General features: G+C 40.0%; 1 protein-coding gene across 1 annotated transcript in view; it reads left to right on the top strand.

Annotated features, from left to right (window-relative positions):
- The window catches only part of PHEX (phosphate regulating endopeptidase X-linked), a 107,627-nt gene that overhangs the window by 71,156 nt on the left and 21,891 nt on the right, over window positions 1-14,580 (top strand). Inside the window, exons 14-15 of the mRNA XM_063343089.1 lie at window positions 85-188; window positions 7,900-7,958. Of these exons, the coding sequence (XP_063199159.1) occupies window positions 85-188; window positions 7,900-7,958 (163 nt within the window). The remainder of the gene's footprint in view (window positions 1-84; window positions 189-7,899; window positions 7,959-14,580) is intronic.

Genomic DNA, 14,580 nt, shown 5'->3' on the forward strand with positions numbered 1-14,580 from the left:
TTTAAAAAAAAAGTTCTGATTGTTTTATGTCAGCTTTTGTTTCCTTGGACATGCTTTAAAAATGTCTGTGTTTTATCTATACAGCTGAAGTTTACAGAAAGTGACTATTTTGGCAATGTGTTGCAAACTCGCAAATATGCAGCCCAATCTGATTTCTACTGGCTTAGAAGAGAAGTTCCAAAAACAGAGTGAGTAGACAAAAAGCAAATTTACATAATCTTCTAACAATATTTTAATTCATATAATTTAATTTATAAAACTTATGTTTTAATAGAATTATATACGCAGCAACATATTATGATGCAAAAAGCCTATGGGCAAACCCCCCAGTTATTCAGAAACTCCTGTGGATATTTTTTTTGGTAAATTCTAGGTATGCCTATTCTGATGCACAGTAGTCACATGCCTGCAGCTTAAACTTTTAATTTAATGAAAAAAGGGGTAATTGAATCTCAATTAAAAATGGATTATGTCTCTTGGTCACAGTTTGAATTTAGAATGGTACAGCAGGGATTTATGAAATGAATTTTCTAAGAGTGGAACCATCAGTAAGAGATAACATTGTTATTAGTAATAGCAATCAGCATTGTTAGTTACCTGCTGTTGATAGCAATGATATGGAATAAGAAGTAATTTAATTTACATACGTTATTTTTATTTATTTGTAAACCTGAGAGTGCAGATTGTGTCACATACTGTCATCAAATACATAAGAGAATCGGTCTCTTTTCTTACTGGTGGGTAATCAAATCCTTAAAATGCAAATTAAAACCTAAACAGAACTTAATTAGTCTAATCATGCTATTTAAAAATTACTCCCTCTACACAGAGACTTTGAAATCGGTGCTGCTGCTTAGCTTCTGTGGTGGTGTTTCCTTAGGGCTCCAGAAATTTCTACTCAGACTGAACCGTACCTTGTTTTGGGGGTGACTCTGTGTTGTCCGTGAGGCAGCTGGAACATGTCAGCAGGACGGGCACAGGCTGTTATAGGGTCATAGAACGGTTTGGATTGGAAGGGATCTTAGAGAACATCTTGTTCCAACCCCCCTGCCTATTCCTGCTTAGAGCGTTGTAATTTGGCCCCATATTTTCTAGGGTTTGTTTATAGCTTAATTTTAATTCTGAATGTTACATCTCATCACGCTTTCTCTGACATCACAATGGTTAGTTAATCCCAGGGGATGATCTTGTGGGCTTTCCTGCAGCCCTGGATGCCAGGGCTAGATCACAACAGTATATTCTCTTCAGACCAACAGTTTCCATTGAGAGCAGTGAAATAACACTTGCCTCTCTGTAGTGGTGGTGATCCTTCCTTCTCATGAACAGTGCTGTGGCAGCTCTAACACAGGCCACGTAGATTCTTGACACGATGGGAAATCTCCCCTGTAAGGAAATTAATTGGCAGGCAATCCCTGCCTGTACACCTGTACACCCCTACGAGGGCTGTAATCTGAGAACGGTCACATCAAGTGGGTGTACTTAAAAAGGTTTTACCCATTGCCCACTACAGGATTGAATACTTTCTCACGCTTTGTCTTTACCGTTTCATTTGAAGGACTACTTAACAGCAGCCCCCTCATCACCTTTGCCTTGCTCTTCTTGTCATCCCGTGGGGCACATACTGGCCTGGGGGATCCTAGTTTGATTTTTGGTCTCTGCCAGCACAGCTATATTCTCTGCCTTCTGGGGGGCTGGGGTTAACCTCCGCTTGAGCCTTCAGTCATATTTATTCCTGCTGGGAGATAATGTTGCCTTTGTACCTGCTCAGTGATAGAAAAAAGCTCTGAAAGTGGTGTGTCCCTTACACTGTCTACTTTTGCTGTGTCTGCTGAGGGTTACCAAGGCACAGAGAGTCATTGCCACCTCCAGCAACATTTTTTAAAAATTTCTTATAATAAACCAATAACTCCCACCCACCAGTCTGAGGCATTTCAAATCTGGCCTTTAAAATATCAGCACTTGCCACATTTTAACTATCAGTCTCTACTGCTTTCTGATGCTTTTACTTCTCTCCCTCTCCCTCTCCCTCTCCCTCTCCCTCTCCCTCTCCCTCTCCCTCTCCCTCTCCCTCTCCCTCTCCCTCTCCCTCTCCCTCTCCCTCTCCCTCTCCCTCTCCCTCTCCCTCTCCCTCTCCCTCTCCCTCTCCCTCTCCCTCTCCCTCTCCCCTCTTAAGTTTTTATGTTTAATAGCACTACACAGATCTTTGCTCTACACTGTAGCTTGGTGCTGTGTTAAGAGAGAATTACCCTTGGAGTTTTGTTTCTGTTTACCTCATTTCTTCTTTTCCCTAGTTCAGTAGCTTTATCATGGCATTTATATTTAGAGCTAGATATTATAAAGTGATCCAAGCTTTGGACTGAAAAAGATAAATAAGAAAATGAGTATTTAAGGTATTATTAAGTTACCAGCTAGTAAAGTAATATTACTATATCACCCCCAAAAGGTAAAACACTATATTAATTTAGCAGACAGTCCAGATTTCTCAGCAATATTATCTCAAACTGGACTCACTTTCCTCAGCACAGTAAACTAAATGGAAAATCAGAATGATGGTTCAATCAAAGCATCAGCGAAACACTATCAGGGGACAGACAGAAAAGCTGGAAGGTACAAGACAATGGAGTTTGATAAAGCAAGGGGGAATGTGGATATCAAAGTGGGAATAAATTATTCTGGAAATTCAACAGTTTTGTTAATCTAAAAAGAGGAAAATAAACCCACCAAAGCAGGGATAATTATCAAAATTCTTGGTCCTCTGTTCTGCTCCCTCCCTCCCTAGCAGTTATCTGCCTTACAGGAAAAAGGGAGCATTGCTCAGGGCATGGATGGGGGGACATACCCGGACCAACTGGTACCAAGGAGCTGTGACAAGGCATCGGGGCGCTGGAGCCGCCTGCTCCCCAGCCAGGCTCCCCACGGGCACCGCAGCTGCAGGAGGTGCAACTTGCTGTCCTCAACACCCGCTTTGGATCCCAGCTGTGATCCTAACAGCTGGCTGGGGAGATGGCTGTCGTCTTTACAGCTGGCTCTATCAAAGAGGAGAAAAAGTGCTCAGGTATCAGGAGAGAGATGTGCAAAAGGGATTTGTGGCAGGAGCTGAGGAATGTGATGCACAAAACGGTGCAGGTTGGATCGAAAGGGCTGAATGGAGGAGGTGAGGCTGGAAGGGGGAGTGTGGGAGGAAGGGGAAGGTGTGAAGAAAATGATAACAACCCAGTTGAGACACGGCTTGAGCAGAGGGAGCGGAAAGGCAGGCCGTGGGGAAGTGATAGCCTTGTAGAAGGGAGAGATAAAGGAGAATCAGGGTTTTAGTGGCATTTGCTTATCCATTCATGGAGCCATATACATTCATACACAATACATACAATATACATACGTGTCTGTGTGTGTATATATATATATATATAAACACCCACCCACACCTTTTTAACAGTGATTGAATCTATCCTTCTTAACACTGGTTATCATACTTGCAAATAGCAGGGGATCAGAGGACTTTTTGGGCATACCACTTCATCATTATTAATCTTTCTCCTTTGAAGTCAGGACATCTCCTCTAAGATTTTTAGACCTGGCCAAATCTTTCTTCACTTTTCACTCAACTTTCAGTGCTGGAGATGCAGGCATCTAGTAGCCCTATAAGAGGACACAGAGGAAGTGCACTGTGGGAAGATTCCTGGGTCTGCTCCAGGATCTGTTCCAGTTTCTTGATCACACACTGTTGTTTTTTAAGCCCTGGCTCTTGGTTCACCACAGGGGTGGGCAGCTCTGAGAGGTGCTGGGTTAGATGCCATTAAGGACAGTGCCAAAGCTCCTTCTGCAAAAAGGGAAAAGCAGCCATGAAAGACACTGGGCAGGCTGTTGTCTGTTAGAGAGATGCCACTGGAGATCTGAGAAGTACTGTGGGTGGACCTGGCCTGCAGAGGAGAGTCTGGAATGGAGCCTCCTGGAGCCTTTGCCTGGTCTTTGAACCTCATTTTAAGCAGTGATGTGGCACAGGAGGCTAGGCCCAGCCTTACCATCCCAGTTTTTTGCCCAGCCCCAGGCAGCCTGGCCTGGAAGGCTAATTCTCTCTTTCTACATGGGAAAATGTATAAAACAGACTAACAATAAGAAGAGGAAATACACTTACTAAATTCATCTTGAAGATTTCCTGCCCTTTAGAAGTTTTTCTTTATAGTCCTTTCTTGGGAAGAGATTTTCCAGATTCCAGCTTCATTAGCAACTTTGTACGGCCTTGCACTTCTAACCAGCTTAAGTGCGTTAAACTTTCTCAAGTTCATTTTCTTTACTTACATGATTCTCTTTTTTTAAAAAAAATCTTACTTGGGACAATGAGCACCAAATTCTGCTCCACTTGAGTGATTTCTTCTAACTCAAGAACTTGAGAGAACGAATTGCAAATTCAGCTTGTGCTTTACTGAGAATTAAATAAATTAATAAGCTTTTCCCTGTATTGTAAATGTTCCCATGCTCTTAACTCAGAAAGGAAGATATTAGTGAGAAAACTGTGGCCTAAAGAAACAGAAATGTAAGAGAGTATCTGCCCTACTTGCTATCCCAGTGTGGGTTTCAGATTTTATTTCTACATGAGAAATCTCAAACTTACAAGTGTCAAGTCTGTAGAATTAGGTTTTGACAGCTGCAGTAATTCATAGGTAATGTTACAGGACATCATTCAAAGCTGTCCCTTTTTCACATGCTAATATCAAATGAAAATAATGTAAACAATTCTAGATATTTTTTTTTCTATTTAGTTTGTTATTAATAAGAGTTTGGTTATGCCTGGTGCGTTTTTTGTGGGTTTGGTTTTTTATTTTTTTTGCTAACCTTCTGCTAATAGATCAAATGCACTGAAATTGTAACCAGACCTAGAGCAAATGCCCAGGCAGCCTTTCTTCAAACAGGAATGAGAGCTATTTCTAAATTTGCTTCACCTTAAAATTTAACAGCAACAGCTATTTATTACAGACCTTCATATGATAATTTGATGTGTTATTAGTTAAGGTCTGTCACTGAGGTTCAGTCATTTCAAGGAGCTCACTGAAAGAGGATGACAGATGAGAGGTGAAGTTGTTCTGCTAGTCTGAATGCAAGTAGTCTCAGTTATTTCTGCTTTTTTGCGGAAAATGCTTCCTAAATCTTTTTGAGAGTGGCTGAGAATGGTACAACAAAATGCTGGGCTGTAAATACGCTCCTTGCTGAATGTCTAAATGTCAAATATGAAATTCAGCAGTATACTCTGCTTGACACTAGAGAACTCTCGTTCTTCCTGACTCCTTGTTATGGCTGCTAAGTCTCCTCTTCCTAGCTGCTTAAAAACATAACACACTTCACGCAGGGTCATTCTTGAGGCCTCGTTATGAAAGAGCAACTTGGAAAGAACTTAGTTCTGTTTTGCAGTGAGAAAATAGAGGCTGGTATTCGTCTTTGGCTCATAATAAGCTCAGCAAACAGGATGGGCTCTGTTATTGCAGTGGTAGATCGTGAAGAAAGAAGCAGTCTCAGGATGGGGATATTTTGACGAGTCTTAGCAGCAAGTCTATGAGCTACGAGTGCATGAGTTCATAGGTATGAAATCATGGCCAGCAGTGGTGTGATGCCCTCCCTCAGTAGCTGCGGACCAAACGGCAACAGCATTTGCAGTTGCTTTTGGGCAGAGTGAGGTCTCCTGTGGTGACAAGTACGTGCATCTCTGGTTAGCTCCTCACCCAATAAAAACGGGTGCAAACTTGTACTGTTACAGACATATTGCTTGTCAGTGAAGAGCTCTTTAATCACTGCTTGTGGTGGTTCCTATCTTGAACTAGCTGTGGTGAGCCCCTGGGGCCGCAGCAGCAAGGAGGATGGGGAGAAGAGCAAAGCACATCAGTCTGTTTTCAAGTATCTGTTGTCTGTCTCAGGCCCTCAATCCCGTGACTGGAAATGAGAGGCCCTGTAAAATCCTTGCTCTGGGAAGGATTTGCAAAAAGGAAGGAGCTGTTGCCCTAGAAGCCGTTTTCATGCTTAAAAGTTGCTGTTTGAGAGTTGCAAGTAGAACGAGGCAACAGGGTGAGGTGGAAGTCACAATGCTATGTGTCTTTGTTCAAACTTACAGTAAAATCTAAATTAAAGTGTTGAGTGTTTCAGATAGATCCCTTTCAGACGGGTTCTCTCCTTGTCAAAAAAGGGACAGAGTCGCCCAGAGCTACTGCTAAGCCCGGAGAGCAGGGGTCACGGCACAAGTGGCTGGCTTGCATCCTTCAGAACAGTTCAGCTGACTGTTGCTGTGAACAAACATGAAATTGAGATGTAGTTAATTAAGCCCCCTAATTTTTTTTGTATCCCCTCACCATAAGCGTTCTTTCTTCAGTTTTCCATTATCTCACTATATTACCTCTAACATTTAATCCCTGTTATAGAGGAAGCAGAAAACATATCAGAAGACAACCTCCCCCTGCTCCTCCCCTTCAGAATCTCCTAGGTAAACAAAACAGGGAGAGTTATCGGTGTCAATTAGAGCCTATAATGCGATGGATGGTTAAGATATTTACATGACGTCACCCTTTGCTTTCATTGGTTAGGTTTTCTAGTTGCTGCATTGTAAAACAAGCCACTCAGCTTTGAAGATGGGAGAAGCAGATAAATGTATTGATAAAAGACAGAATGCTGCCATTCTAAAACTCTCCGCTTCGTTGCATGGTTTACATGAGGACATCAGTTGCCAGAAAAACAGTCAGGATCTGCAGATAACTCGTTTGATGGTGCTATTTTAAAGCACAGATCGTGTATGTGTCACTGACATCACACATTTTTCCATCTTCTGGGGGATCTTCCTTTGTCTTACTCTTTGTTTTGCAGCTCCCATTTCTTCTTCTTGAAAGAAACGTACCAAAGCAATTGCATTGCATTCATTTGGCTTAATAAAACTTCCGAGTAATGCATTGCTAAAGACATCAGGGTCTGTTGGACATTTATTGGAGTTGCTTCTAATTTATTATGAATTAACCACTAATTCTCGCCACCTTTATTACTTTTCTTTTCTCTCGGTTCTTCTTTACAAAATCATAAAGTGAAATCTTGGACTCACTGAACTCAGAGTTCCATCTGAGGGGATCTGGATCTTGCTGAAGCCAGTTGAGATTTTCCACTCATATGGGTGAAACCACTGTCAATACAGATAAGCTTAGGCTAAGGAGATTCATAAATCCTGTTTGCTATTCAAATCTTAAACATACCTCCAGTACGTATGAGAAATCTAACAATGAGAAGAAATGCTAATATTCCTTTTGAAATTTGTTTTGCCTTGCAAGAGGTCCATTTGTTTACTAGCACACTGGTAGCCGTGTTCGTTGTGTAGGGTGCAGAACATGAAGTTGCTTATTTTGAATTGAAGTTTCCAGAAAGCACCCGCCCATGTTGCTGGCATCATCCTAATTGTTCAAGTAGTTGTTCAGCAAAGTGTCTGAAGCCACTTCACTCCTTTCAAAATGCAGTCTTCTAATTTCAAGAGGGAGTTTCTCCACACATGGTTGAAAGACACCTAAGAGAGTTTTCACAGCTGCTATCAGTGTTGCAGCCTGCATGGGGTGAGGTTCAGCTCATCAGCATGGCAGACCTCATGAGCACAATAGTCACTTAAAAAATAGGACAGATTAGGAAATAGGAAGCTTAACAAATGCTCCCTTTGAACCTTCGTGGACTGTATGCACTTAAAATAAAGCTATTAAACAATATATTTCAATGTTCCAGAAAGTGTAGGCAGCATGTGTTGAAATGGAGAAATACTTAAACTTTAATGTATCCTAGGTCTTTCACATTTTTGCTTCTTTCAAGTGAGTTCATTTTTTATCTTTGCTCATTCTATTCGTAAAGATATGTACATGTACTGACAGCCAATTTCTTTTGCTCTTCCTACAGGTGGTTTACAAGCCCAACTACTGTAAATGCTTTTTATAGTGCATCTACCAACCAGATCAGTGAGTATCTGACTTCTGATCCTCCTTATAAAAGGGGGCCTGTTTGGGAAATGTATGTATCAGGTAATACCTGTACAGTTTGTGTGTTTGTGATTGAAAATCAAAAGCTCAAAGCTGGTAATTCAGATGTGAGATATCTTAAGTGAGAGGATAGTTCTGAAAAAGCAAGAGCTCCCACAAATTTGAATTACTGTTGCTTAATGAGTTACCCCGTGTCATCTGAGTTGCAGTAACTGCTTGTGCGTGTTCTCTGTCCATGGCAAATGTTAGCTTAAATTACTTTTATTAAAGCTTAATGTTTCTGTCTTGTTTTCTGTAGCAAAAACATGTGTAGACGTACCTCCACAAATACGCTGTCACTCTTAAAGTGGTAGCAACTCAGTCCTCTAGTATTAATAAATATGTAGCAATAAACGTGAATAGAAGACAACTGTGAAATAGAGCACAAAACTTAAGTGGTATCCCGCGGATTTGTTCCATACCTCCAAGGACAAGGAGTGGTATCTGCAGTTAACTTAAAATTTGAACCTGTACAGTTGGATGAAAATATCTTGTATGTACAGCACAAACTGTCTTGCACTAATTTTAGTTACTGGTTGTTTTTAGAGACCATAAATTCTGATTTGGAAGCAGATGAGGTAAAAGAGCTGTGTTTTTCAAAGAGTTTGGATGTTTGTTCTCACTTGCTTTAATGGGATTTGCATACGAAATCTCTATCTGGCTTTAAAAGTCTATACCAATGTTTCTGTGGATAACAGTGTTATCTTTCCCCTGAAACTTCTCTTCGCTGTTTTTAGCTTTGCAAGTTAAATCAGCCATTCTTGTTCTGTGCCATCAGGGCCTGGAAGGCGGCTGCTATAACCTCTATGGTCTCAATCCCCAAAGACAGGTGTGTCAAAAATCACTGAGTGACTCCCCCTTTTTCTCCGAACCTCTTTTGGTCTTTTACAGAGTAGTTTTTGAAACGCATAAAATCTATGTATCCCACTGGAGGGGTTAGAGGAGAGGACCGGTAATATGGGTCTGCTGGTATCTGCTCCTGCCGACTTCTGTAAACAATTTTTGCCTTCAAACTACTCACTTAAATTCTTTTATGTCTAAGTAAGCTCATTTGTAAAATGAGCATGATAATCAAGCAGTTCTTTCGATTAAAATTAGTTGTAGGCCCAGACCTCTCTACCTTAATTAGAGGGCTGCCATCATTAAGCAGCCACATTTTTGTTGATCATCTGAGGGAGCACTTGAGGCAGACTTCCCTGAGCTGATCACAGCTCCGAGGTGCATGTGAAGCAGGACAGCTGCTTCTCCCACTGAACAAAGCACCAGCCACCACTGCTGCTTCAGATGTATGGCGTGAACGGAGGAGAAGCTCGGTCAGCATGAAACGAGAAGGGTTGCTGTTGTGTCGTCTTTAATATTGGGCCCTTTCAAGTTTCAGCAGGGTTCAGCTCTCTAACCTTCTCTGCCATGGCACATTAGAGACAGCTGTAACGAGAGACTGGAGTCACTGAAGCTAAGTTTCACGCTCGCTATGTCCTAACGGTGTCACGAAGCAGAAAGATTTCAAAAGTAACCAATCAGTCACGGGGTGTAGCAGCAATTGTATTTTCTACCATAACTGCTGACCAAATCGTGCTGCTGGCATCTGACCTTGAAGTTTGGACAGTGCAGTCCTTTTTAGGGCTGTTCTCAGGAGGAAAAGGATTTTGGTGAAGAAAACTTTCTCCTACCTGAAAGAGTGAGTGGTACAAATGTAATCATAGAATCGTAGAATGGTTTGGGTTGGAAGGGACCTTAATGATCATCTAGTTCCAACCCCACTGCCAAGCCCTGCAAATCATAGGAGGGAAGATTCAAAGGAAGGCGTGGTACAAACCATTTTCCAGTACTGGCTGGTGGGATTTGCAGGGGAAGAGGCCCCATGAGATGTGGGAGGGAACATGCTTGGGTCTGAAGCTGCTGATAAATATTTGTCACATCATGTGTGAATTTCCATTAAAGCTGCTGGGAAAGAACTGCAGTGTGGGAGACTGAGATTGTGAAACCGGGCACATTCGTATTGCGTGATGTATCTTCTGGGCAAATCTCATGCTCAGCAGTTGTTACCTTACTGCTTTGCAGCTATGTTTTCAGTAATAATCAATAGAAAGTTTTGTAGGGGCTGGTGATATCTACAAAAACTGTGATCTTTTTAAAGGCCCAGTAAAACAACAGAGAAAAAGTTCTACAAAAGAGAATCATTAGAGAATAAGAAATAAGCATGGAATCTAGTAAGTTAAATGTAAAGTATATATAGCAAGCATATACAATATACAGAGTAAGTATATAGCAAACCCACAAAGACTTTGAGGACCAACTTTCTAAGAGCATTAAGAACTGATAATGAAACCTTTTTTCAAACACACTGAAAGAGGTGAGTCTCTAAGCCATAAAAATAAGATAATTCTTTGCATTGGAAGAATTTGGGAAGTTCTTATCCTGGAGCTTTTTCTTATGGGAGGTAAGTCCCAGGAGGTGTTTCAAACTTAGTGTCAATAGAAGGTACTTCAGAAGACATTCACAAAATGGACTGTGACAAATATAAGGACCAGATAATATTCTCTCAGGTATTTCGAAGGGATTTAGACAAGAAATTGACAAAAAACCAGCTTTGATGTATAGCTTATTACTTATAGTGGCCTTAGCACAGGAAGAATAGGTCTGGCAAGTGTCAAATCCCTTCTTTTTTTTTTTCCAAAAGAAAATCCAGAGGGATCTGCATAAAAAGTCATTCTAGCTCCTATATGAAGGAAACTGGTCGTGACCACATGAATGAATAAGAGAGAATGAATAAGCATGTGAAATAATGGGGAAGACTCAACGTGACTTGTTTTTTGCTTTTCTTTTAGAGAAAAAAACACTCTTAGTCTATTAGAGTTTTTTGAAATTTGGAAAGTATGCTTGATATGCTATGTTTATTTCCATATAACACTTTTGATGAGGTTCTTTCCCAATGCTATTAACTGGAAGTTGTCATGGGACAAGAAAGAAGGTCCTTTCATAAATTAATGACTGATTAGAGATAAGAAAAGGAGGTAGGAACAAATTACTTGTTTTCAAAATAGTTGGAGTGGTGTGTTATGAGGATCTGTGCCGGTCACTGTATTAGCAAATGATCTGAAAAAGAGGGAGTTCTGTTCTGAACGAAAGAACAGACAGACACAAGCTCAGTCCAGGAGGACAAGTCCTTCTGCTACTGATTGCTGGAAGGTAGAAAGATATGCTAGTAGAAGAATTACCTCACAGATAGATAGGTGCCTGATGCTCTTTCACTACAAATCTACTACTGATCACTGCTGGAAATAAAAGAATGGAGCAGATAGGCTCTTCATCTGCTTGAGTGCCCCTGTGTTTCAGTGGGCAAACTAGATTTCAGTGTGTTCGAGGCCCATCTATTTTTGGTCTTGGTAAATGAGTTTACTTAGAAGGGGAATTTGAGTAATGAGAATATTAAAATGCGTAATAGAAATTGTTTCTGGAAAGCAGCTCCTATATTAAGTGGAAAATACTCGGTTCCAAAGTTGGATGTAAAAATTAAGTCCATTCAGTTTGGCAATGGAAATGTACTGTGTGATGTTATCAACATAACCACAGCAACTCCAGACTTGATTAATCACTGAAAGCTTCATGAAAGAACTTAAAGAAAAAGCAACATCAGATCCTTGAAGTACCTGCAGAAGTGGAGGAGAACATGGAGGTCCTGATCGCTTCTGAACTTTAGAAAGATGCTTTTGCTTACTGTGCTCAGAGCACAGGGTGGTCTCTGACACCCTCCTGTTGGAAGAATTACAAATTCTTCTATCTCTGTAGTCTGTATCACTGACATAAGCATTAAACAAGAAATCATTGCAATCTCCACACAAGTCCATGCAATCTTCACACGTGGGCAAGCTGTTAATATTTTTAACTTGACCACTCTACTTGAAAGAAAAGGTCTTTCTTCACCAAAAAGTGAAAATTAGTAGAGAGTAGAAACTAGATGATTTTGAAAATGTAATAATTTTCTATTTTGGGACAATACAGCAAAACTTGCATATGCAGTAGATTGTAACAAGTTTTGCTGCGCTTTAGTGCAAACGTTCTTATGTTTGCTATTGCTTCATTTCATTTTCATTACTAAACTATTGATAACTTGAACAGCCAACAATTCTGTTAATATCTCCAAAGGAGGAATAATTAGATGTATCAAGGTAAGATGTGCTGCAAAGATCAGTTAAAAAATATGTTACATATAACATATTATACAAGTTTACTCCTGATGTCCTCTTTACATGAGTTCTATTTATTTATTTCCTCTTTTTCCATAATACAAAGTGTCTTAGATTAACAACCATACATGTTTATAATGGTTGTTAATAGTTTTTCAGTCCTAGTTTGGATCACTTTTCAATTTTCTTTGCATTTGCTTGTCAATTTCCCCTCAATTATAGGTACTTAACAAGGACAACAAGTAGATGTCATTGCCTTTAGATTCTAAAAAGGTATCTAAGTACACTTCATATAATCTGAGCATCATGAATACTATCTTTTTAATTATCATCATTGGAACACAAAAACAATTTCTGAAAGGCTCTGTTTATTTTAATGAGCTATAGAGCAGTCAGTAAATATGTGCTGAAAATAGATACAAGCGATGATCAAAGTAGGCTAGCATATTTCTGTTGAAGGAAAGGTTTTCTTTCATTACAGCACTAAAATATTGGCCCTTGAAGATGTTAAGGATAGAAGGGAACTGCCCACTATACATTTGGTGTATTTGATTTTCTGTCCAAGTGTAAATATGTATGGCTCTAGAATATATCAAAAAAGTAATGTTTGTGGGTTGTGAACAGTAATGAAAGGGAGATTCACAGTGAACTGAGGCAAATATAAGCACCACACTCATGAGGTGTAAGCTTGAATAGAAGTATTGGATAATTAACTACTGTTGATATTATCTCTGTAAGTTTATACCCATGCTCCTTCTAAGTCATTTGTGCTTGTACTGCAGTTCTCTAGCGAAAGTCAAGAGGCCTCTTTAGAGACTGGCTTCATTACATGTTACAGGAAGAAGATATAATCTAAACCAGAATTTTAAAATTACGTTTGAATTAGCATCCGTAGAGAAAACCACAGATGAGAGCTCATATTAAGCAGTAAGTATCATCTTTATAGAAAGCGGCATGCTGATATTGATGCTGGCAGCTTGCTGATGCTGTGAGTTGCAAGGGAGAACTCTTGTCTTGCCAGGAGCCAGGGAAGTGCTGGCAAACAGCACACGGTGCTGCGGCTGGGGAAGAATGAGGGGACTGTGCGTAGGGGCACTTTCTCTTGCCTTAAGAACTAGGCTAATTGGAAGGTTATTGATGAAGTAGTTTCAAGTGCCCCATTAGTTTCCAGGAGGTAAATGAACATAACAGATTTGGACTGAACACTTTCTGAACCCTGTTATTAAGTAAGCTTTAAGTGTTCTTAAGTGAGCCCTCATTTTTAATTTTCCCTATTTACCGATGACCAGTATTCTCTTTTATTTAATTACGGTCACAGGTGAGATAATGCATGATCCTTACATCCATTCTTTATTTCTTCTTTCTAAAACTCTCATCTATAAATGTATAAAATAGGAGAATTTTTTTTTTGTAGAATCTAGTGAGTTTTTTTCCTTTAGAAAATAAAGACCAAAATTTTTTAAAAACAGGTATTTTCACAGGTTTCCTAGTCCCTTAGCGCACAGTATTCCTTGGCCCCTCACAAACCATCTCATGTTTCATCTCACATTGCTCCACTGAGGTTGGGAAATACTGGTTTCTCTCTTTTTCATGAGCAGCAAAGAGGGGAAGGAGAAACTGAGCCAAGAATTGAACTAGAGGATACTAAGTCCTCTGCTTTAAGACCATCACTTCTCTTTATCTCTTAATAAATTAATTCACCACTCCTTGGAAAGTTAAGCTTCATATTCATGCATAGCATGGAACAGTTACTGTGCCTTACACAATTTGTATTTTCTATCCTTACACAGTTTATGTTTTCTATCCTCTTTGTCCACATGATAAAACTTGAAATTAAGTGTGGGATTCAGGTCCGTGTTATGACAAGGAGTTTGATCCTAATTACCTACATATAGGTGCTCAAAGCTGTCTTGGATGCTCTGTAGCATCCGATATGTTTCCTAACGTCTGGTGTATCTGAGAGAGAACTTGCAGAAGACCCTTGCCCATCGAGAGTGGCAGCTAAAGCCCAAGCAGGACATGCAAAGTCATCTCTAAAGGCACTGGGAAGTGATTCAGTTGTCCAACCAGAAGTCTGTGGAACGATTTTAAACAAATGTATCCTGCCCTTTGTGCTGTTTTCAGATTACTAACCAACACCCTAGTCATCTTCATGTTTAATTCCTTCTCTAAATTCAATATCCTTTGCTAACTGACCAGCGGTTATTATTCTGCTTATATATTATCCCTTTAAAAATCTGCACCTGAATTTATTCAATGACACTTGAAAAATGAGTTACAACCTTTAAACACATCTGAGAATTGCCAGTACAACCATTGGCAGAGTACCCTGTATATCATGCAATTTAGCACAGCTGTCTCCCATATCCACTAAT

Source organism: Chroicocephalus ridibundus, chromosome 1 (genome assembly GCF_963924245.1).
Source record: "Chroicocephalus ridibundus chromosome 1, bChrRid1.1, whole genome shotgun sequence".
Classification (NCBI taxonomy): Eukaryota; Metazoa; Chordata; class Aves; order Charadriiformes; family Laridae; genus Chroicocephalus; species Chroicocephalus ridibundus.